The 26,274-nt window shown below is 35.3% G+C and overlaps 1 protein-coding gene across 2 annotated transcripts in view; it reads left to right on the top strand.

Moving 5' to 3' along the window:
- TAFA2 (TAFA chemokine like family member 2) overlaps nucleotides 1-17,721 on the top strand; it is a 392,025-nt gene extending 374,304 nt beyond the window's left edge. For both annotated transcript variants that reach the window (XM_045553466.1, XM_045553467.1), the window contains one exon: nucleotides 15,555-17,721. In XM_045553466.1, coding sequence (XP_045409422.1) covers nucleotides 15,555-15,566 — 12 coding nt within the window. In that variant the 3' untranslated portion in view covers nucleotides 15,567-17,721. The remainder of the gene's footprint in view (nucleotides 1-15,554) is intronic.
- The last annotated feature ends 8,553 nt before the right edge of the window (nucleotides 17,722-26,274 follow it).

Consider the following 26,274-nt stretch of genomic DNA (forward strand, 5'->3'; position numbering starts at 1 on the left):
TCCGTGGAGGCAAATGTCAATTTTAGAGGGAGTGGCTTAGAGACTAGAAGTGCACTGACGGCCTTTCAAAGCCCAGGAGACTGTCACAGTAGCTCAGGGATCAGCAAGAAGGAGGGCTCTGGTAAACCTCTCTTATTTCTGATTGGAAACCCAAAGTGCTAAACCCTAAGAGTAAGAGGGAATCAGAAGTAAATAGCCCTTACAAGGCTCAATCTGAATTATTTTGATACCTGAAATTAGATTGAGGTGAACATGGATTTTTAGGGTGCACCTGGCAAAAGCAGATGTAATTCCTCTCTGGGAGGATTACACCCCAGTCTCACAATATATCCATAAACAATTTTGCAAATATGATATCCGGCATACAATAAAAAATAACCAGTCACACATGTAGACAAGACAGCATAAACAAAAACAAGTAAAAACAATACACAATAGTGAACTATTAAACTGCAGAACTGCTGTGCTAAGAAAACGAGTAAAAAAATTGTAAGAGAGTGTGTAACTTCCAAGCCAACTGAAGAAACAATGGACTGATGAAAAGGCTCTGTACACGAGTAGACAAAAAAGGAGAGGAAAAGAATCTAGAACTTATAGAATACATAGAGAACACTCAGAAAATGGCAACTTGTAACCCAAATAGATCAGTGAATACATGCATTGAAACATCACACTGTACCCCATAAATATGTATAATTACTATGTTCCAAGTATAAATAAAAGTTTTAAAAAAGAGAAATACAAAGATTGTCAATCTGGATCAAAAGATCAAAACTTGTGTATATGCTATTTAACAGAGATGCATCTAAACTATAAAAATAAAAAAAAATTAAAATAGAAGAATAATGGGAAAGATACACTATGCAAACACTAAGATAAAGAAAGCTGATATCATAATATTAATACCCAAAAAGAATTTTCAGTAAATATGATTGCTAAAGAAGGGATCATATTTTTACTAATGATGTAAGGTTTAATTCCTCAGAAGGAAACCACATAAATGACTTTCTGCTTACATGAGGGCTTGTATATTATTTTCATTTTCACAAGAATTAGGAAAACTAATGTTTATTAAGTTCTCACAATGGCCAAGCACTAGTCTAAGCACTTTACATATACCAGCTCATTTAATCCTCACAATCACCCCCATGAGACAGGCTTAATTATTATCCTTATTTTATAGATGAAGAGACTGAGGCATGAGGAAGTTGCCAAAATTACATAGCAAGTAAGCAGTAGAGCTAGGATTAAAGCGAGGCAGTCTAGCCTCTAAATTATGTGAATAAATATTTGAATAGGAGGAATCCAAATGAACCAAATAATTTTTGACTTTTTCTCTGCTGCACGTATTCAAACCAGTTTTCCATGTATAGTGTAGGGTCTAAGATATCCCTTTTCCTCTGCTTCAAATATTAGTTTAAATTCTTCTCCATCTCTTCCTTTCAGAATCTCCTAAAAGCCAAAGTATGGTATTTTTTTCCTCATGGCTGAATTAACATTTCTTTTGAATTTCATTAATCCAAGAATAGCTGAATAGATTGAGTGTGTGTGTGTGTAGGGGGCATCTCTTAGAAGTCTTCCTTGTAGACAGGGCCTTCTTGTTCTAGATTGGTTTTTTATACTAGGCAAAGTCTCAATAATAGCTAGAGTGGAAGTGAAATAAATCATGCATTCAGGAGGTTTGTTCCCCGCCCCCCCATCAATCAGCTAAAAACATTTACCAGGAAAAACTTGCTAAACACACACACACACACACACACACGTCACTCACTCATCACCCTTTCCTTCCCTAAAACATCGAAAGCCATCACTGTCTAAACAGAAATAACAGTGGCTTCCAGGGCTTATAAAAAGAGGTCTATGTGGTCTTTCATGTCCATCCAAGCTCTGTCTGGTTCCAACTTCCAGGAGTGAGGCTTCTTGAGGGAAGAAGTTCTGAAACCATGTGTGTTACTTCATTATAGTTCCTTTTTTTGTGACCCCATGAGAGCAAGGGCCACATCTGCTTTTGTCTATGACTTGATCCTTAGTAAGCAACATAGCAGCGCAATAACATTTATTGAGTAAACAAGGACATAGACAAACAAATGAACAAACCTCTGTGACACTGTCTCCTACTTTCCTCCTGGCTTACTCCACTGCTGCCACACTGCCCTCCTTGTTTTTCTTGTCTCAGTTCATTTGCACATGCTGTTCCCTCTGTCTGAAATGCTCTTCCCCTAGCTATCAGCTTTATTGGCTTTTTTATCTCCATAGCCTTTTACCTAAATCTCACATTCTCAGCAAGTATTCCTTGTCTATGCCAACTAAAAGTGTACATCTCTGCCCCCAAAATCTCTTTCTTCCTCTCAATTTTATTTTTTTTTCTCTTGATATGGCCTAAAATAGGTTAAAATTTTACTTATCATGTCTGTTATCTGTCTGCCTCGCTAGATAGTTCCACAGGGCAGTGATTTTTGTATTTTCTTTACACCTTAGGACAGGGGCAGGCTGTAACGTGTAATCTGTTTCACTGGGTTCAAAGCCCCAAAATGGGGATCCATTACCCAGGCTATCACTTACTAGTTGCAAACATCTTTGGAAAGTTTCTCTTAATTTTTCTGAGCTTTGGTTTTCTCAAGTACAAACTGAGGATAATAGTAATTGCTAATAAGGACTAACAACAGTAATAACAATAAATCATAAATGGGGACTCTCTCACAGAAAAATTCTGAGGGTTTTACAGGCAAGATGAATGTTCATTAAGTTATCCTCTGAGGCCAGCAATTATGGTTTGAGAGATGGAGGCAAGGGAAGGGTCAGCAGGATTTCCGATTCCTTGAGGAACAGAATGATCACCTATTTTTGACATCCTAGTCTAGACCAGAGAATTTGCTGTACTTCTAAGCAAAAATTAACATCTCTTTGCCTTTTAAAATACCAGTCTCTAGATTTGATGGGACAAAAGCCAAAGAGAGATCAGGCATCCTGAACTGTACATAGAGAGTGCATGACTTTGTGTGTTTGTGTGTGTGTGATTGCATGCACAATATTATTTGGGGGTCGTAGTGCATCCGTCATTGTGGTATTTGTTTACTGTGTTCCATTATAGGAAATCTGGTGCGATTTCATTTGCACCACCCTGTCTGATGTCAAGTGAGCATGTAATTCCTCGGTGTAGGACAATTGGCACCATCAAATATTTCATGAGAATTTCCTGACCCTGTTAAGCAGTGGTATATGGAAATTACTCAAGAGAGAAGTGTATTTTTTTAAAAATAGGATAATTTCTAACTGAAATATTAACTGTAATGAATATGCCAGCACCAACCTTTATGTATTCATCTGGACATTTTCCACATCCCAAATGATTAGTCTAATACCAATTAGAGCATCACAGATTGCTATTATCTTCTTGCCTTATTATTTTCATGAATTAATTTTGTTTTAAAAATCAGACCTTTTCCAAATGAGAATAAATTTAAATATCTGAGGTGAAAATGTGAAGCTGAATGTCAGGACCCATGCATATCTATAATTTCAAATCTTGAAACTACAGAATCATGGGAATAATCCTAGAAAAATTAAAAATGGTGGAAGTGACCTTTGGGTCACCTAATCATTCCCCTTGATATTTACAGAGAATCCAAATAGTAGCTCTAGTTTTCTCTCCTCTGAAATTGCTTATCACTTTTCCTTTCATATTCATCCATTTATTCATTCACTCACTTTTTCCTTTATCTGTCCACCTATCCATCCATCCATTGTTTCAACCTTTCATTTAATAAATGTTAGGTGTCATTTATGTGCCTAAAATGCTGCTTAGCATGCAGGAAACAAAATATATGCTACTATTCTTTTTCCCCAGTAGCTCGTAGTTTAGATAGAGAAACAAACAGGTTAATAAATAGTCATAATATGATGAAATATGTCTTATAGAAGAATGACAAAGTTCTGAATGGATGAATCACGAAGTGGTAACATTTCTTCTGGGATTAGAAACAAGTGTATTCAGGTGAAGCTAAAATGAACACAAAGATAGGGAGACAAGAATGGGCATGTGAAGTCCTGGGACTATTAAATAGTGAGGCATGGCGAGAGTTGAGCATATGTGTTCTGTGGAGGCGTTGGGAAGAAGGGGAGAGGAAGCTGGGTGGGTAGGAGTCTAATCATCACAGACCTTATAGATCACAAACAAGAGTTTAGATTACTTTCTGTAAGTGGAACACTGTTATAGATTTCACTTTTCAGCATGATGGTGGCAAAGAGGAGGAGTAACTGCAAGGAGCATGACAAGTCAGGGAGACCAATCAGGAAGTTATTGTAATTGTACAAACCCAGTGGAATAAAGACCTTGATAAAGATAGTGGCAGCGGGACAGAGAGTAGGGAACAGATTAGAAAGATGACTAGAAACTGATTAGAGATAAAACATATAGAAAAAATTTATGCTATTCTTAAAAATACTCAATGGGGATATATAAAATTAAAGAACATACCCTGAATGACTTTCTGTGTTTTTGAACAATGTTAAGAAAATGGAGAATTAGAAATATGTAAGTGGTATATTTCTCCATCTGCCCCTGTTATTTTTGTAAAGGATATGAAGCTCTTCTAAATTTTCACAAGCTTCATCCTTTTATCTTCAGCCATATGTGTCCACTGCAGGTCATGACCATGACCCACTTCATGACTGTGTTGGCTCTAATATATCTGGATAAATCCAACTAGGCAATGTGACCAGAACACAAAAGTGCTACTCTTCCTCAGATGATCGTTTTAATCTTACATTTTCTAGTTTGGTAGGGAGAGGTCGAGATTAGCTGTGATGGTCTGTTCTTACTCATCAAAAACACAAAATATTTCCAAAATTGGAAAATATCTTTTTCTATTATTATATGTTTAGTTTCTTTCCTTGCTATTAATTTTAACTATTCTGACTTCTCAAATTTATATAGAAAATGTTTTACTCTACTTTTGATTTATACTACCAAAAATTCTCTGTTGTCTGATTTTAAATTACTAGCTACTCTACCATGTGATTTATTATTATGTGTTATTGTTATTTTTCATTCAACTATTAAATCATTATTCAAATATTTTAAATTCAAATAGCATGTTTTGATTTCTCTGGAGTACTTTGGGAAAGAGTATAAAGAAAACTTTTGAAAGCCTGTCTATATCTATAAAATGATATAGATATAGAATTATAACTGTGAAATATCATGGATGTTTAAAAATATACATTCAGACTATTAATAAGGATTACACAATTGATACTTAGTAGAGAACAACAAACTTGGCTTGGCAAGTGAATACCCATGGGTGACTAGATCCATACATTGGTTAAATAACTTGGTCCTGGCCAGGAGTTGTGGCTCACACCTATAACCCTAATACTTTGGGAGGCCAAGGGGGAGGATTGTTTGAGGCCAGGAGTTCAAAACCAGCCTGAGCAACATTGCAAGACCCCATCTTTACCAAATAAATAAATAAATAGAAAAATTAGCTGGCATGGTAGTTCATGCCTGTAGTCCCAGCTACGGAGGACTCTGAGGAAGAAGGATTGCTTGAGCCCAGGAGTTCAAGGCTGCAGTGAGCTATGATCATGGGAGACCCTGTCTCAAAAACAAACACACAAACAAACAAATAAAAAAACACACAAAATGACTTGGTACCATTTATCAGTCTTTAAGTGTGTGTGATTCCAGTTCATCCTGCAGCAAATTATAAATTACCATAGGCACAGAGGTTCAGGAAAGCCTATGAATGGTTAAGATCACAAATATTAAATATTTGAATTTTAATTGAATGCTTCCCAAAATATTCATGAGAAATGCTTACTATCCTTGTTTTGATTTTTGACAAAAACTGTTTAAGTCTCATTTATGAGTATTTCTTTGAGATTAAAAATAATGTACTAAGAGTTTAGAATCCTCTAGAAGAGATACAAATCTATCCCCATTGTGACCTTTTTTGGAGGTAAAGGAAGTTATTGTCCTGCTTTATGCTTTTTGCAGTGTTCCCTCTCTCCCAGGTTTGCTGTCTGTAATAATCTGTTGAACAGTGGAGTACCTGACATGTGTTTGTTCCTTAGACAAATGTGTAAAACTCTTCAAGTTCAAATGGAGAAGTAGGAAGAGAAAGTTTCTGCTGTGCCTGATGACAATTTTTGCTTTTTCCACATTCAAAAAGCTTTTGGCTCCATGTTGGAGCATTAGTTGTGACGAATCCTAGTGTTGGTCGGATTCTAAGGAAGGGACAGAAGTATCATTGAGAAATAAAGATTCAAAACAACTCCAGAAATGAGCTCCCGGCTTGATTTATTTCTCACAGAGCAGCAGGTGTGTACACCGTGTTAACAGGCTTAACTACGACCTACTCTTTCTTGTAGTTATCATTAGCATTCCAGTGCCCCTGATTTCAGGAGGAGACGATGAACTTGGTACAGCTTTAGGGGATCAGAGGGCAAAGAACTGCCTCAGTGGTTAGTGAAGAAAGACGTTGAATGATTTTTATAAAAAAGGGGGGAGAGGCATCATTCCTTGTACAGATGTGAGACCCCTACATCAAACAAATTGGCCACAAAGAACCAATATGTTATTGTTGGTGGACCTAATGTTAACACCTACAATGGCTCTGTAGTATTTCTGTCCTAAGAATAGGAAATGGATAGTACAAAACCCTGGGCATATTCCTGGACTTCTATTAGTGTATAACCTGCTATTATCTGGAAATTAACATGAAAAGTACTAAGCCATCATACTTTCACTTAATCTCCGTAAACCAAATGGAGACTGCAGTTCTGACCTAAAGGTCCATTCTTTATATATTTAAATCTCCCCATAATTTAATATTATGTTATACCAGCATCTAAGAAATTACAAATAGCTAGATTTGAAGATTCATATTTTGATCAACTTTGGAAATTTGAGACTCCTGAACTGTGGTGATTATTATTAGAAAAATCCAGGGAGGATTGTAGCTGGGAAACAGGAAAAAAAACAAAACAAAACAAAACCACTGAATAAGTTGAACATCACTGTCTATGCTATATCGTCTTTCAAAAAATGGGTTTTAGTCTAGAACCTACAGAAAGCGTTTATATTTCTTGGTTTTTGTTTTTCTAAGATCTACCACATATGGAATGATCATCTCTTAATTTTATAGAAGATAGGGATGGAGAGGAGAGAGTATGTGCTGCTTCTGGCATGTTCTCAAAAACTGCTGGTACTCACTTTGTCCTTCCACAAGTTACATCAAGTCCTTTGTCAAAGGACAGCAACATATTCTTCATTCAGACAAGTTATCTCAAGGAAACGTTGTCACCAAGAGCCATTTGTATTTGTAAGTCAAACCAACCAGAAAGTTAAGAGAAAATGTTGCTCTCTTAGTAATCTCAAGGTGACCAGAAGGAATTTCTTCCAAGTTTTAGCCCTTCTTCTGCCCAAATTTCACTTCTCTTAAACTCATTTTTAAGCACAATTTTTACAGCTTACTTTTGTAGTGAGGCTGCAGTTCTTGAGGAGGGTGATTCTTTTTTTTTTTTTATTTTTTTTATTTCAGCATATTACGGGGGTATAAATGTTTAGGTTATATATATTGCCTTTGCCCCTCCCGAGTCAGAGCTTCAAGTTTGTCCATCCCCCAGACAGTGTGCACTGCACCCATTAGGTGTGTATATACCCATCCCCTCCTCCCCCCCATCTGCCCGACACCCAGTGAATGTTATTATTATATGTGCACTTAAGTGTTGATCAGTCAATACCAATTTGATGGTGAGTACATGTGGTGTTTGTTTTTCCATTCTTGTGATACTTCACTTAGTAGAATGGGCTCCAGCTCTATCCAGAATAATATAAGAGGTGCTAGATCACCATTGTTTTTTGTGGCTGAGTAGAACTCCGTGGTGTACATATACCACATTTTATTAATCCACTCATGTATTGATGGGCACTTGGGTTGTTTCCACATCTTTGCAATCATGAGAGGAGGGTGATTCTTGACCAGATTTAAACTTTTAAAGCTTTATGGCAGAAAGTGGATAAAAACTACCGATTCAAATTACTCCTTTATAAATGGGAGACAAGCCTAAAAAACATCAACCTAATATCGAATTTAGCAGGTAAAGTACATTACAATTGAGTTCAAAATCTCAACTGTCTCTAAAAATGTGTGAACTATGCTGGCATATGAAATTAATACCTTAAAAATCTACTCAGATTTCCTCAAGGCATGTAAAATAATTGTTTTCCCCTCTTAAGGATAGACGTTTCCAAGAGAATACTGCTTATTCTATAAGCTGTTGCCTTTCACTTTTATCTTAATTATTTTTTTGTAATTTTTCACCTGAAACAAGTAGAAAATATATATCCTGGGGGACCAGAGTAAGGAGAAGTAAAGTTTTGTCTTAACAAATTTTTTAAAGTCCCAAAGGAGTTTATTAGCTACCCACAGACAAAGCAGAGAATGCTTTGTTTTGCTAACAGTGAATGTCAAGCAGAGAGAATTAGTTGATCTGCTTCTCAGTGGATGAATGTGCATAAATGGCAATGCAAACAGTCATCTGCTTCCATGAGTCACATGGAAGAGTTCATGGCTGGCACACTGTACAGCTTTCAAAGTTCCAAGAAATAGTGCTCGTCCATCTGTTCGAAAGATTCATTTCCAGTCGAGATCTTCATTTGCACAGCACAGGAAGCTGAAAGCCATTGACAGATGTTGTATTTGTGAGAAGAGCTCACTAGTTCTGCATTCTAATATAATGATTAGGCCTTTTAGAAAAATGAAGTCTTCGTAGTGGTTATGCCACTGATGAATCAGGACAAAATTTTATCCCTTTTAGAAATAATGCTTCTTAAGAAAAATTACAGCATCTGGGGGCTAGGAGGAAATTAGAAGTTCACTGAGTCCAACCAACTTACTTGACAGATAAGAACTCTGGAGATTCAGAGATTTTAAATGACTTAGCCAAAGTTCTAAAACTAGCAGATAGTAACATTGGTATGAAACTCTTGGTCTCTTAACTAGCAGAATAAGGCAGCCTCTCCTCAGTCATATCTGGTGTTCTGGTCCTGTTCAGAATCCTACACCAAGACCAGGGAAACTTTCCACTTTTGCTTCCACAACAGACTCACACCGAGTTACACCTAAGTAGAATCAGTAAGCTATAGAAATGCTCTCTGTTTGAAATGACTATCTTTCCACTCACCCAAGGCTGTTCAATTTTTCAAGAATTTATAAAGCAGGTAACTGAGAATGGTTCAAGGTTGTTTAGTGAAAATGTATCAATATGAAGCATATTAATATAAAACAACTGAAGTATTAATATAAAACATATCCCAAATGTTAAAAGAAATGTTCAGGCCAGTCCAGCACCAGCAGTTCTTCGGAGGTAAAATTAAAATGTGATATGGAAATACAATGATTTTCAGGGTTATAGGAATTGCCTCTATTACCATGAAAGTAAAATATAGGCTTAATTTTTTATATAGATGGATATATTTATAAATGTGATTTATATGTCATTTCCTTTTAGTGCCTCACCTTACCTGAAAGCTATCTGGTCAGCGTGCTCATGCATCAATATCCCAGACCAAGAGGTGTTTTTCATTTTGTAATACCTCCTTGGACAAGGTGCTTTAAGATAGGACAAGTGCATTCATGTACAGTTGCAACTAACCTAATGGCAGCTTTTCTTTAGCTTAAATGAGAAAACCTGCTACTGTAATGATGTTTTAATTGCACATTTAGTACACAAAAAGTGAAGCAAGAGCTTAATTCACGTACTTATAAGAGCTACGTGAAAAAAATACATTTGCAGCGAAGCAGCAATTATATTTAAAGAAAGGAAAAGTTCATTCAAAGCAGCACTTAGGATTATGAAGATATTCAATTCTTCCTGTTACCTTTATGGAATAAGTTAAATTTATTGTAATGTTAGTTTGAAATTGTGCCTATTTGTGATGTTATTAAGCAGCCATATTATAAAAATTAGACATGCCCTGCATTTCAACCTGCTGCCTTCTTTTAGAAATATTGCCACATTTCCTTGCCTTCCAAGGAAATGTTTAAATGTTGTTTAAATAAAGAATGTTCATCAATCAAAAAATAAATGTTTCTATAAAAACATGGGTATTTTAGTGGAAATTTAACTCTTTAAATGTGACTGCAATATTTATAATGCACTGTCTCTTCTATTCTTGTGTGTAGGTGACTCATTTTATCTTCACAAGAATATAAATGTTGTTCAGTAGTCCCACTTAAGATTTTAATAACCACATTGGAGAAGAGAGCATATTATTTTGTAAATTAAGCTGATATTATATAAGATGCACACAGATGCTGTGGAGATTTGGCAGTGATTTCACAAATTTATGTAGACTGGCAAACTGAACAGCTGAGGTTCAAAAATAATCTGGAATATGGGATAGCACTCCATTAAAGAAAAAAACAGTATCAGAGGAACCATCAATAAAGAATAAGGAAATTTCCAAATCTGCATTTGTTTTGGTGTAATCATACCCCATTTACTTTTTAAGCTTAAAGTGCAGTGTTGATTTCCTAAATATATGTCCTGCATGCAAAGTCTGATGGCAGCCCGGGCATTAGAAAGAGAAAGAAAGAATTAGAAAGAATGGGATTATGTATTAGAGAAGACTAGTAACCTGTGCTGAGAAATAATCAGGGATAAAACTGGAAATTCAATGCATGCAGATGCCTAAAAATGAACACATATGTGAATAATAATAGTTAATATATAGTGGTTGTTAAGTGCCTGGCATGGCTCTAAGCACATGAGCAATTAACTCATTTATTCCTCAGCTCATACAACCCTACAATACAGACACTAATAGTATCACTGTTTTGTCCAAGATCACACAGTGAGTCATCAGCACAACTGAGCATTGAATCTAGTTAGCCTGACTTCAGAGCAAATCCTTTTAACCACGATTCTCTACTGCCTGTCTGAAAAGACAGTGTCTCTCCCAGAGCTAGCGAAAACAGTGGTGCTTCATTCTTGATAACGTAACTTATTATTAACAAGATTATGAAGAGAAATAATTGCAAAATGAGTTATTGTAGGAAACAGAAAACTAACTTTAATTAAGTCAGTATTTGTGGTGAAACAAGAAGTAATACTCCCCTCCCCAATAGGTATCCTATGTGTCACCTTTTGTATCTTGTTTGGGAATTACCACTGCTACCACCTGCCAGTATTTAAAAGGCATTTACTGGGACAGGCACTTTGCAGGAATTAACTGATTTAAACATAATAATATATTACACATGGGGAGACTAAGGCTCAGGGAGTGTAAATAATTTATTCGAGCCTATAATGTTAGCAAGTGATAAGGCAGGGATTTGAACCCAGGCAGTCTGCCTAACAGAGCCCATGCTATTTGTCATTGTGCTTCTCACCGTAATATGTTGTCTCCCACTGATAACCTAGTCAGCAGGACTTGAAGAGAGAAAAAAGGAATTTTAGAGTTCATGAATATAATGATTTTAAGAATTTTAAGGTTTAAGAATTGTATAAAAGGACAGAATAGATTCTTGGATTTTCTACCAGCTTCCTAATTTACTTTAACCTGTAAATAGGCAAAGAAAATTTCATAATGATCAAAATATAAAATGGAAACAGTAGAAAATAATGAACTTCAGCTAATTTCAAATTTAATATCATATATGCCATTCATCTGGTTTTATTTTCTCAGTTTAAATTGCTGGGCTGACTTTAAATACATGATTTTAACATGAATTTTTGGGAAATCAAATCAGGGCACAGTAATAGATTTGTTGGCCTGGGATAAGTGGTTGCTCTGATCTTGAAGAATTAGTGCTTATTGTTTAATGTTAGCAGATTAGCTTCTTCATCCTGGTTGATCATTAGCAGGATAGCTTTGTGTTTGTAACTAGAGAAGCTATTTCTGTTATTATCTCTGCATTTTGCATGTGTTCAGCAGCCCACTAGTTTCACCCACCAAACTGGCTGGTGTGCAGCACACACAAATAAGATTTACATAAAAAAGAACAGCTGTGTAAAATATTGCCTTTGGAAAGGCAAATTTACTGAGATAGTGATTATAGCACATGAAGCTCAAGGCATAACCATAATAATCGTAGGACCATTTCTCTCCCTCATGCAGTATTTTATATGTATTGCCCTCAGAACAAGAAGACAGTGTGCATTCATGGTAGCAAATGCTATTTCCCATCTTGTAAAACTGATTTTATTGCAACCTCCTGCTTTTAGTTACTGAAAACTTGCTGCAAATACTCGTTAGAAGGTAAAACTTTTACTGTTTGGCCTCTTCTAAAAAATATGGCTTGAGTGAAAAGAGAGTGGTATTTAAGTTCTAAAACTATGGCAGTGCTTAATTTGGTGTATTAAAAATTACTTTTACTTTTTAAAATGTTGGATTCTATAAATATTGCTTAAGCAATTCTTGCATATAAGAATGTTCCAGTTTATAGTCTACCAAGGGTAAAATAGCATTTAGTTTGTTTTCTCCCAGCTAGTATGCAAGAATTTAAACTTCGGTCACTCAGACTTACTTAATGAGCATATAAATCATTGAAAGGTTGAATGTTTAATTTTAGGTATCAATTTTATTTTAAAATGCTACTTGGATCTTACATATTAGGCTGTTTCAGTTGGTGATAATGTACCACTATTCAGAATCATTTCCTATATATTTTTAAACCTTTGGTTTTGATATTTCATTTGGTACAAATCTGGAGGTTGCCAGGGAGGGTGCGGATACATGTTCATACATGTTCATCTTTATACTATGTTGAAAAGGGCAAGCCATTAGCCTTTGTATGAAGTCCTTCAACATAGTCCTCTAACTTTCGACTAAATGTCAAAATGTATGATCCATTCATTCTACTTTTAGTGGCTTTCTTGATAAGCTTTATGCATTTTTTTAAAAAAAAGAACACCTCAAATCCAAAACTTATATTTTCATAGTCCTTCAATGTTGGCAAAGCTAGGTGTTTCATAAACATTATAATACTTGATTGTCACGACAACACGGCCACTTGGGCCTAAATGCAGAGCTCTGCATGCTGAACCATGATGTGTCCTTTGATCAAAATCAAGTCACTTAACAAATCAAATTTAAAACAGATTGTCTAATTTTCATCTGATATTAGAAATGATTTATACCCTACTCTTTCTTTCATAAAATGTGCAAGGATATTTTTAGGATTAATAATTCAGGAATATTCTGTAAAACTTGAGTGTGAGAAAAAGTCCCTTTCTACTGTAATCTATGCTTATTTAGACAATTAATTCTTTTAGTCATGTTTAAATTTTATTTTCTAGCAATTATTTAGCTGATGGAAACATAGTATCATAAAAATGTATATTTATGATACTCTCAAGGATATGGATTGTATACTTATATTTATATGTTTATATGTTTCTGTGTATATATATATATATTTTTTTAATCTATAACAATGGAAGAAAAATTTGTTTTAGTTACATAAGCCATTGGTAGTATACTGTAAATTTGAATGTCTATTTACAAAATTATGTGAAAAGAAAGCCTTAATATGTAAGTAGTTGAGAGTCATTCTTCAGCTTTATATAAACCGGTAGGATCAAATATTTAGGTTGGAAAGAAGATATAGGAATGCATCTCCCATACTCACTAATAAGTTACTTAGAACCTGGGCTTGAAGTGGCTCAAGGAGCCCTGGTACGATGTTCCTCCAGTTCAGTTCACTTCTATATTTCTCTAGTCGCCTACACTGAACCCCTGCTGAGGCTAAACCATTTGCTTTCCTGTCTGTCTGTCTCTTTCTTTTATTCTCTCTCTCTCTCTCTCTCCCCGTTCTCTTGTCTTTTCAGCATGAGTTTGGAAGTATGGTCCACATATTATGTTTCATAATTTTTCCTAGAGAAAAATCCTAAAGAAGAGGATTTTTAGAAGGGGCAAGTGAATCTTTCTCAGCCAATGGATAGCAATAATTGTGTCAAATAAATGTTTGTGGACAAAGTTTACCATAAAAATAATGTTTGTGTTTTTCACAATGATCAGCTATCTCCATTAGCAACCTGTGACAAAATGTCCCTAGAAATAGTCATATTTTCTTCCCACTTTCTTCTTCAATGACACTTAATTTGGGACCTCTTCACAGAACTTGTATACAATGACCAGTGAATGGCAGACAAATTGATAATGAAATTGCTGCCCTAAGACATCTCCTGCTTCCAGAATCTCAAAGGTCATTAAGCCATTCATGTATTTGGAACCCTCAATCCTCAGCTCAATTCCTTTCACGGCTCCTCTGTGAATGGGAGTAAGACGTTTCAAGTATGCAGGCAGAGACACCCTCCTCAAGAATACTAGCTAACCAGAGAGACAGAAATAAGATGACTGCTTCCATGTATGAAATGCATCTTTGATTTTTATATCTCCCTTTTGTAGTATAATTTGAGATTAGCCATGGCAGAGCAAAGTGTACAGCTAGCTTATTATTTTGTTTAATATATTCCTTTTTTTGTAGTTGATCAGAAAACAATAAAACAAACAAAAAATAGCCTTTTGTAAATGTTTTATCAAAGGACAAGTAACTATGTCACTTAATGGAATAAAATCAAAGTATCCACAATAATTTTTAAAAATCACTTTTTGTTATAACTGTTGCTATAAAAGAACTGTTAGGTAACTCTAAATGCCTTGTCTGATATTCAAGCAGAATCAGAAATTCATTGACACAGCAGAAATCTCTCCCTCTCCCTCTCCCACTTCCTCTCTCTCTTCCTGTGTGTTTATCTTTCTCTATATCTATTTATCTGTGTATATAGAGATATATATGTGTATATCAAGTACTCTTTCTATCTGTTATTATTGTTTTTTCCTGTACATAAACATTCTTTGGACTTTAGTAGGTGTGAAAAGTCAATATGAATCTTCCTCAGTAATTTTAAAATAGCATTAATAATATACTCTACTCAATTTTATGAGAATTTTTAGATACCTTTGAAATTTGGTAATACATTTTGCTATTCTTCATAGTTTCTCTCCCCAAATATTTTCTTTGTCATTATGAATAGGTGATTTTTTTTTGAAACATAATTGAGTCAAATAAGCCCTCATTTTTTAAACTATTTCAAGAATGAATTTTATGGAGCTAATGCCATGGGCTTTCTTGGGAATGTGGTCTGATTCTATCCCTGTGAACAAAGATCTTTTTTCACTGAGCCTGATATGATGTGTTTATGGTCTTTAGGTTATGTCCATCAAGCCTATACAAAGAACAGGGATTCCAGAATCATTCTGGGTCTGAGAGGGGTATCGTTGCTGCCAGTTGAGATCATCCTGGTTACAATCTGGATAATTTTGAAAGTAGCTCTAAAAATATTGTGAAATGACAATGGGAAAAAAAGAATTGGTATATTTTTATAAGTTGGAAACACCTGAATATGGTAATCCTTTAACATTCAGCAATGTATTTGATACAGCAAACACCAGCAGTTTGAATTACCTATTCATTTCTCATTGTGTTTAAGTTTATGTCTATGTTATGAAATGTTAATTATATTTTCCTCCTCCTTTGTAGGTAACCCATTAAATAAGGATAAATCAGGTGATCCTCAAGGCTGATGACATTGAACATATGCATAGAAACTTAACTCCTGGGGCGACCTCGAAGGAAGATTTTTATATCACTCAGAAGAAGCCCATCAGGATCTGTTTCCAAGAGATTTCATTGGACTCTTCTTGAAATCAAGACTTTTAAAAAGACATGAACTTTTATGTCATGAAGATTTCATCGGATTTGAACTGTGTTCAACTTGTAAAATTGCTAAAAGAATTTGAACTTGCCATCTGCAGAGCTGAGGAAGAGTTGTTTTTTTCAGGGTGATGTTAAAGACAGTCACCTTTTGGGTATTGGCTCTGGATGTGACTACTTTTCTTTTTTCTGAAAGCTATCTTCCAGTGTACTGTCCTTCTGTCATGGATGTGTTCCTGGGTCCTATGTTCATTGGCTAGTGGGACTACACACGGCTTTAATGACATTTTTTTTTGAGAACTTCTTTGGCATGGTGTAGACTGAGACAATTTTATTTATATTCTAATCTTGGAGCTCAGAAAGCCTACATGTTTTAACATCTTAAAGTTGCTTTTGTTAAAGGAATGGAACTATATATCCATTGATAATAATTATTGTTGGCAAGTAATAGTTATCTGAATACATCAATCATATAAGAATGTATAGACAAGCTGACATACTTCCCCAAGGCTAACAACACCCTACTAAAGCTCTTTGTCAGTTAAATAGATAGTAGTTAGACCTGGATTACCATTTTCATTATATAATACTTTGTATCTCTAGAGCACTCTCCCTTTCAGGTTTTTTTTTTTAAGTGGGTTTTTTTTCTTTAATTTTTTTATGTTTACTTTTTCCCTTCACAGAAGTCAGCAGTGAGCAGTCAAGTTGTTGGGTAACCTTCAGTTTCAAAAAATTGCCAGGGATGCATGTAAGTTTCTGATTTCTTAGCTTGAATGTTATTCACTTACATTTCTTCTAGTATTTTTTTAAACTGTCCTTTCTTTCTATCTCATTTTAAAAGACTGTCTCTTGCTTGATCCCAATGACTGTTTGAATGCTTATGTATTTGTTCAGTCTGTTGATAGGAAAAATTGTTAAATTGTTTTAGCCTCAAATTTATAAATATTTGCTTATAGTTGTCGCATTCAAACAATTTCTTAGGCCAGTATTTTGTCCACATTTTTGTAGCTATTTTAACATTTGTGGTTTTCAGTTCTACAGGAAAGTCATAAATTTTTAAAGGCCTTAAACATGTATGTACTTTTTTTTTCTAAGTTAATACAGAATGTATAATTTTATACTACATTTATTTTGTTTGATTTGTGATGTGAAGGGAAAGAAGAATGGAAATTGCATAGCCATTCAAATAATATTGTGTAAACCTATAATTTGAAGGAATGTAAAGGGATAGATTTCTGTGTTTTACTCATTTTAGACTACTCAGAAGATGCTTCAGAAATTGTCCTTTTAGAAGTTCTGTCATGTTAGAGAAGGTGTGGAAATATTTTGTATTTTTAAAACTCACTGACATGGCCGATTAGGCATGTGTTGTTTTCCATGATGGAGGCTCACATATCCTGAAGAGTTTAAGTCTGTTAATTTGTAACAACATTCAAAGCCCAATACATTACACAGACTCTTTTCAGGGAAGAACAATTAAAAGTGTAAAATCTGTTAAAAAATTAAATTTGAAAAGTATACTTCTGGCATTGAACTAAAATCTACTGCCCACAAGTACTTGGAATGAAATGACTTCTTGCCTCCATTTTAATTATGCGTAAAACTAATTAGATGGCTCAAGAGTGGATTTTCACAATGCTTCAAGACTGTATGAAATCATAAAGAAAAGAATAACAGTTGTGCTGGAGTTTTTGCATCAATTAGAATATCATTAGCTTCTTTGTAACAAAGTTGAAAACTATATTATTTTGGAAATTATGAATTTGTCCTAGGTTTGTTTAAAATTATAGATAATGCCTCTCATTTTTTAAACTATGTCCTCTGAAACAACACTGGAAATTCTGTATTATATACAAGTGTAATACATGCATATCAATAGAAAAAATACATGGAATTTCAAATATATTAACTAGATTATCCCCAGTAGATTAATGTTGTGACTATTCAGAAAAGGTGAATAAAATTGGAATATAAAATGGACTGTCTTTCATAAGTTACATTCGGAGATCTGTTTTCTTGTGTTTTATTTAAAAAGCACTTCAGTTATTATCCAGGAAAACCTTTGAATTCATGAGGAAGCTGACATAAATTCTTCAATCTTTTTTTAATAAAGATCCATGGCAAATCTTGCCATGTGAACAAAGTTCCAATATTTGACTTGTGTCTTTGCTAGGAAACAATTGGAATAGATATATTTACACTGGTGCAACTTGCTCACATCTTGACTATGAGCGTAAGTGGCATAATTTTCTAGCGATATTTAAAATTTGTTTTATTTTGAAGATTGTTAAAGATAATGCACTGTTTATCTTTTAAAATATATTATATATGGAGATATTCATCTAAATCACAAATATGACTGATTTAGCCTTCACATTTTTAAAAAATACTTTTTATTTTGAAATAGTTTAAGATTCACAAGAAGCGACAAAAGTTAGCACTGAGGGTTTCTGTGTAAACTTTCCCCATTTTCCCCCAGTGATAACACTTTACAAAACCACAGAACATTGTCAGAAGCAAGAAATTGACCTTGGCACAAGACTATTAACTAAATACAGGCCTTATTTGGATTTTACCAATTTTCGAATGTGTGTGTGTGAGAGAGAGAGAGAGAGAGAGAGAGAGAGAGAGAGAGAGAGAGAGAAATCCTTTTTAATTAACTCGATATCCTTCCATTGTAATATGTTGGAACATGGATTAGATAATAGCATAAGAGTATGAACCAATCACAGACTAATTTAAGATAATTCTTTTAAAGTCCTCTATTTTTTAAATAACATACTATAGTTTTATTTTACTTTATTTTTATACACTCTTGTCTTAACACAATAGAAACTTCCAGTTTTAACATCAGACAGTACCATATATCAAATTTGGTATGGTTTTCAAATATGGTATTGGTTTTAATAGGTAGGAAGAGATCTGAGAATCTGCATCTAGGGTTAAAATTTTTTTTAAAAAAGACTTTGATCTTGTTTACCAAATCCTGCACTACTATACAATGCTACACAATTGGATTGTGTCTATTGATAATACACAATGGCTAATAGCATGATAATTAATTAAGTGATTAAGAGGGACTTGATCTTTTAAAATTTTTGATAATTTTCTCAATTCTTAGATGATGCATCCATCTGAAAGAGCAATATATGCAAAGGAATCAAATAGTATTTTCTTTTTTATCATCCAGCCCTTCCTCATTTTGATTCACCAATTTAAATGGGGAGAATTAGAATGACATCAGACACTCTGCTTAGAGAAACTGAAAAGTTTGGAGAGACATATACTGGTCATCTCCTGTTCCCTTTACCCACATAGAGAACTCATGGTAGAACATTACTATTTTTAGGTTAGGGCCTTCCTTCCTTCCTTCCCTCTTATTTTATATATAGAATGCTTAGGGGAAAGAGCATTGGAATAGATATATTTACAGATTTCTTACAGATTTCCTCTTCATTGCTTTGACTTGCACTGTGTGAGACTGTGAATGGTAATATAGATATTACAACTATCTGGCATTTAACTGACAGTTATTGAATGCTTACTAGGCACAAGCACTTTAGGTTAAATTGAATTTGGGGTTAGCTCAAGTTTAGCCTTAAAAATGGCCTTTCAAATTAATTCAACAGATAATTTCTCAATGCCCTACATGTGTATAACACTGTTAACCAATGGGAAAGTGGGTATATAAAAGATTTATAAGTGTTTTATATTTGTTTTGATTTCTTCATAACTGTCTTTCTTTAATATATTGCAAGTCACTAAATGGTCTGTGCTATGCCCTAAACATTTTTCTGGAAAGTCTTGTCTATTATGCAAAGCAATTGAATTTTATTCTAGAAGTTATGTGAGCAAGGCAGTACATGTCCAAAGCTTTTTTTTAATTTTTATAGATTTTAGCAAAAATGAGTTTGAAAGTCTTAAAGAAGAGATATTAGAGGTATGAAGAGAAATTAGAGAGGATTAAAATAATCTAAGAAGAGTTATTGAGGTCCTGAGCTTAAACTACAATGCTAAGGAAAATGTGAAACAATGGATCTCAGTCCTGGTTGCTATTTAAATTACTTGAGGAGCCTTGAAACATACCCATGCCCAACCCTACTCTCTGAGATTCTCTTAATTGGTTTGGGATTAGGGTCTGTGCATGAGTACCTCTGACACAGCTCTCCAGGTGAATCTACTGTGCATCCAGAATTAAGAATCACTAAGGAAGGGTTTTGCCAAGGTGGAAATGATGAGCTGCATGAAATGACTGGATGAGTGAAAGGGAGATGAGGAAGAGAACTCCAGAAGGTCCTGAGCCTACTACAATGGGATAACAGGGATTTAATTAAATATGAGAGAAAAACTTGGAGGAAAACAGGTTGAGTGGCAGGTGGAGACAATGAGTTCATTTTTTAAGCCTATTGAGTTTAAAGTGCCAATGAAACACTCAGAAAGGTCAAGGTAGATAAGAATTGAACAGGTTTTATTGGATTTGTGATTAGAGATCATTGTCAGCCTTGGAAAGACCAGTTTCAATGAAATGCTTGTTGTAGAATTGAGATTTCAGTGGGCTGGAGAGTGAATGGGAGATTGTAAAGTGGGACTAGCACATGTGGACTTCTCTTTCAATAGGAAGTGAAAAAGAAAAACAGGGTAATGGTTATGCAGGGGAGGCAGAATTCAAAGCGTGCATTTTTCTTAATATGGGAGAAATAAAAGTATGTTTATATATGGTGCAAGGAACAAGGCAGGAAAGAGAAAGAGAAAGCTTAAAAGTAAAAAGTAATTGATGAAGGAAAGGATTTCCATATTTAGGTGGAGAGAAATACATAATACATGAAGAATAAGCAGGACCAAATTCCATAGGAAATCTAATGAGATAGAACAGTGAAGAGGCATTTGATGTTACGTCTTTGGCAACCTTCAACAGAGCAGTATTGGTAGTACAACAGACCATGAGTCAAGGAGCAATCATTGGAGTAATGATTAGCACATGGGTGATTATCAGCTTGTGCCTGAGCTACTGATACTTAGTTAAGTTATAGCTCTGAGATCATAAATAGATAAATGAGAAAGAAATTAAGTAAGTCTCTGAATCATTATTTGTAAAACGTAAATACTTTGATTGTCTGCCTCATAGGATTGCTGTGAAGGTTCAACGAGTTAATACACGTAAAGGCCTCAGCACAGTACATGGTAAGTATTTATTAGATGGTGGCTCATTAATTGTGAAAGATAGCACAGTTCTGTTTGCTCTTAAATTGTGTAAAAATCATATTGATAGAAAATAATACATTCATATCATACATGACACAAAAGGATTTGGGGCCTGCTGGTACATGTGCTAAATAGGAGAGAAAGATGTATGGGTGTTACATTTAAATCACTTTTTCTAGAATTGCGTGGTTGCAAGAAAAGTAAAAGAGCAGCCTTAGTGACAGACTAATAAGTGAAAATATTTTTCAGACAGGAAAGGCCAGAAAGGTTTATAAGCTGAGGACAAAGAATCAGTAGAGAAGGAGAAATTGATTTAAAAAGGGATAGATCAACATTCTGGAGGAAGAAGAAATAGATGAAGGTGGGAATATTAAGTGGAAGTGTTAGTGTGAGAGAGGAATATACATTTCTTCTGTTAGATGAGATAAATGAACAAGGATGGCACTAAAATGAAGCTACAGAGAAATTTATTTATTTACTTATTTATTTATGATTACCAAAGGGACATTTAATTCAGGACTGAGACAACCAAGGAAGGCTTCCTGTAGGAGGTAGCTCTTAATCCTTATCCTTTACTTTCTTTATCCTTTTACCTTTACCATATAGCTTTTGTCATTTTTTTCTGTCTTTTTAAATTTATTTATTATTTATTTTTTAGTTTTATTTATTTATTTATTATTATTTCAGCATATTAGGAGGGTACAAATGTTTAGGTTACATATATTGCCTTTACCCCACCCAAGTCAGAGCTTCCAGTGTGTTCATCCCCCAGTCGGTGAACACCGCACACATTAGGTGTGAATATACCCATCCCCTCTTCTCCCACCACCTGCCTGACACCCAATCGACATGTATTTATTTTTATTTCAAAATATTATGGGGGTACAAATGCTTTGGTTACATATAGTGCCTTTGCACCACCCAAGTCAGAGCTATAAGTGTCCCCAACTCCCAGACATCACGCACCCACAGTACCTATTAGGTGTGAATTTACCCATCCCCTCCTACCCCTTCCCACCTGCCCAACACTCTATGAATGTTACTTCCATATGTGCACATAAATATTGATCAATTAGCACCAATTTAATGGTGAGTACATGTGCTTGTTTTCCATTCTTGTGATACTTCACTTAGAATGGGCTCCAGCTCCAACCAGGATAATACAAGAGGTGCTAAATTACCATTTTTCTTATGACTGAGTAGAACTCCATGGTATACATACATCAGATTTTATTAATCCACTCATGTGTTGATGGGCACTTGGGTTGTTTCCACATCTTTGTAATTGTGAATTGTGCTGCTATGAACATCCAAGTGCAGATGTATTTTTTACAGAATGTCTTTTGTTCTGTTGGGGATAAATACCCAGTAGTGGGATTGCTGGATCAAATGGTAATTGTACGTTGAGTTCTTTGAGGTATCTCCATATTAATTTCCACAGAGGTTGCACTAGTTTGCAGTCCCACCAGCAGTGTAAGAGTGTTCCCATCTCTCTGCATCCCATCTTTGCCACAAAGTCCCCTCTTCTTGTGTGGGGACTTTTTAATAAAAGCCATTCTCACTGGAGTTATGGGATATCTCGTTGTGGTTTTGAATTGCATTTCCCTGATGATTAGAGATGCTGAACATTTTTTCATATGTTTGTTGGCCATCGTGAGGCCAAGGAAAATAACGCTTAAGGGCCTCTGTGCTGAGAGAATGGCACATACAGGTCTTAAGAAGATGAGATGCATCTGCTGAGCATACAAGGGGTGGACTTGGGTTTGTAATCTCCAATGAGAACAGAAAATATTTGAAACAAACTTTTGTCTTGAATATTTCTAGATGTTAAGAGCACAAAAGACAATCAAGGCACAAGTTGGTAGATATGTGTCACTTTCCATCAGTGTTACAATCTGGACAAAGGAAGAGTGAAAAATGAATGTTGAGATCATCCTTGGATGAAGATAGGCAAGATACAAAAAAAGGCTAACATCTCTTAAGTACTAGCTCCATACCCCAAGTTCTAAGTATTTTACATGTAATATTAATATTTAATGTCATCTTACTTGAGACATGCATTATTGTTATTGAATTATGTATTTTATAATAAGAAAACTGAAAGGTTAAGTAATTTCCCTAGTGTCCCTTCATAGTAAAGGACAGGGCCAGGCTTTGAACCTCTGTAGTAGTAAATAGTAGGGTGTTAGTTTATATGTGCTTGAAAGCATATATCATGACTCAGAGGGCAAGCGAAATAAAAGGGATTAATGTTTATGAATCTAGGTAGGGGTAGAGAGATGAAAAATAACTTTGAAAGTGAAAAGCAGTTTTATTAGGGAAGAGGAAAAAGGGAAAGTGATCCATTAATTCTTTAACAAATATTTTTGTGTTCCTACTACATGCCAAAAAAAAAAATGTTTTAGATGCAGTGAATAAAAAATATAAGTGATAAGCTTTACCTTCCCTTCAAATGCTATCCCTCCTGGGAGGGGTAATAAACTGAATTTTTAGCAACTTAGCTTAAGAATCTTCAGATAAATTCCATGAAGCACTGAAGCTGCGGGGCAGCACTGGAGACAGAGTTGGCTGAAAATAAAATGGGGAGAGTATGAAAAATAGGGAGGTATAATGCTCCCAAAAGAAGCCTATTGTTTTGATGAGGACAGATCATGCTAATAATTATGAACCTCAGTAGTGCCTAAGTATTTTAGAGAAGAAGGACTTCAGCAAGCAGTTTGTAGTCTATTTTAAAATTTTATATTTGATTTTCAGTTGGAAGTGAAGTTTTTTGTCTTTGTGTCCACCCACAAGACATCAAGGGAAGAGTGGCTAGAGTGGTGTGTCAGTTACCTATTGCTGTGTACCATACCACCCTGAAACACAATGGCATAAAACAACAAGCATCTGTTATTGCTCCCAAGTCTATGGATCATCTGAGAGGTTCTGCTGGTCTCATCTGGACCCACTCCCATGACTGTCCATGTCTGTAGTTGGGCAGGCGGCTCTGTTGTTTCTGTAGACTTACTCGCGTGTGTTAGGGAATGTGGCTGTGAGCTGGTCTAGGATGGTCTTAGCTGAAACAACTGGGCTACTTCCAAGTGGTGTCTCATCCTCCAGCAAGCTAGTCCAGCTTGTCCTCCTAGCAGAAGCAGAGTTCTGAGAAAATGAAGGTAGGCCCCCAGGCTCAGAACTGTACACCCTCACCTTAGCCACATTCTATTGGCTAAAGCAAGGCCAGCTCATATTGCCCGGGTGAGGAAAGAGAGTCCACCTCTTGATGGAAATTGCTGCAAAGTCATATTGCAAGGTTAGGTACAGGAGAAGACGAAGAATTTAGGCCAGTTTTTCAATCACTTACCACTGGTGGCTTCACGCTACTCTTATTTCCCTTAAATATAATTTATTTACTTATCCAAGAAATCTTTTCAGCCCTAATGTGCTTTTGATACACATCAACTTAAAATTCTTCAATGACTCACCATTGATGTCCTCATAGGAAACCCATACTCTCTACCATACATATATGGCGTGCCAGTGTCTGGCCTCTGCCTACTTCTTCATGCACTATGTTCTTAGACTACTAACCCCATCACTCTCAAGCCCCTCTGTGTAGTTCTTTGAATGCACTCTGCTCCTGCAAACACCTGTCTTGTCTCTGAGGCTGGACACTGCCCCCCACCTTCCCCCGGCCTTTCTCTATTCATATACTTACATTTACATTATCAAAATCTCCTGGCTAATTAATATTTCCACCATAAAATTAAGTGAATGAACATTGAGATGTTATCACAAGATTACTACTGGTGAGATTATTTTGAAGGAAAGTTTTCCCAGAACCAAACTCCCAAGGACTTAATTCGGGTTTGTACAAATGGTAGATAGTATTAAATATTTAGTCTTAGTGTCTCGTGTGTGTGTGTGTGTGTGTGTGTGTGTGTGTGTGGCTGAAATTTTACAGTTAGAATTTAAAATATTTTGCATAGATTTAAAGTTGCTAATGAGGTGATTATCTATAATCCATTCTCAAAACTTCTTTTTTGGTAAAATGATTTGAGACAAAAAAATGCCCTGTAGCTTTCCTTCCAGTGTCTGTCTCTGCCGAGTCTCCCCTGACCCCCCCAGACAGACTTATCTGTCCCTCCCCCACACTCTCACTGCTTGTCTTTGTAATTGCTTACTTGTTTGCTGTCTACCTAATTTCTGCAATCCCAATCTTTGCCTCTCTGTAATCTTGTTGTGAAACAGTGCCTGGGATGCAGCAAGCAGCCAACACAGTGCTTATTAAAGGAATCATTGCATGATGTAATAATACACTACATAGGTACAATTGGTAATATCTCAGTTTGGTTTTTGTTGATTGACTAATTTGTTCCTTACTTGGAAATGCTGAATATCAGCCATTAGGGAAGAAGATTCTGGCAAATGGAGCATGATTGTGATTTGCTGTGCAAATGTCACGTTAATCTTTTTGTTTTCTGGCTGATAGTTAAATCTCTTGTACTGCACATCAAAAGTGTCACAGCTAAACAATCTGAGGGATTAATGGACCCTCGTAATTTCTGTGCTGTTGAATGGCAGAAGGATATTATCTGATCACTGTTGTCAGTGCATGCTGGTGAGTTCTCATGGAAAATATTTCCTTTTCTACTTGGAAAGTATTAGGAAACACACTCAAATTACAATTTTAAAAATGTTTGTTCTGGAGTACACAAATGATCTATTGCTATTTCAGTGCCAGTCATTTCAAGTATTTTTCTGACAATGCTCCCAGCATTGATCATCTTTTCTGTTCACAACTTCAATGCTTTTTGGTAAATTTCTTCTGTAATAATGCTTACAAAGCTAATTTTTGACGTTTTTGAATTCTTTGCTGTTTTGTCATGACAGCTACAGATGTATATTGTCACTATCTCTAAACAATAATAGATGCTTAAGATTTTGTTGGCTTAATTATTTCTAGTAGCATTTCTAATGATGTTATGTGAAACTCATTTAACCCTCCACATTTTACCTCTGGCTAAATAAACATTAGGCCCCTTTTCTTGTCTTGTGATTCCCATTTAGTTTTCAAAAGTTAAAAAGGCCCATTATCTCTTTTAAAGGACTCAATATTGGAACCAGTTTCAAAGAGAACTGCGTGGCAGTTGAAAAAAAGAAAGTATGAGAGATCTCTTTTTGTCCCTTACAAGTTTAACTGAGAAAGAATACTTGAGAATGTATTATACATAATTACTTCACAAGGTGCTTTTTAAAATCCAATTACAAAATTTCTAAATTAAGTAGAAAAATGGAAAAAAAAAAATAAGCCCCAGTCTCACATACATCCAATGTGCTATTTTGCAGAATATTGAGTCCATCTCGG

The sequence above is a fragment of the Lemur catta genome, chromosome 6 (assembly GCF_020740605.2).
Source record: "Lemur catta isolate mLemCat1 chromosome 6, mLemCat1.pri, whole genome shotgun sequence".
NCBI lineage: Eukaryota > Metazoa > Chordata > Mammalia > Primates > Lemuridae > Lemur > Lemur catta.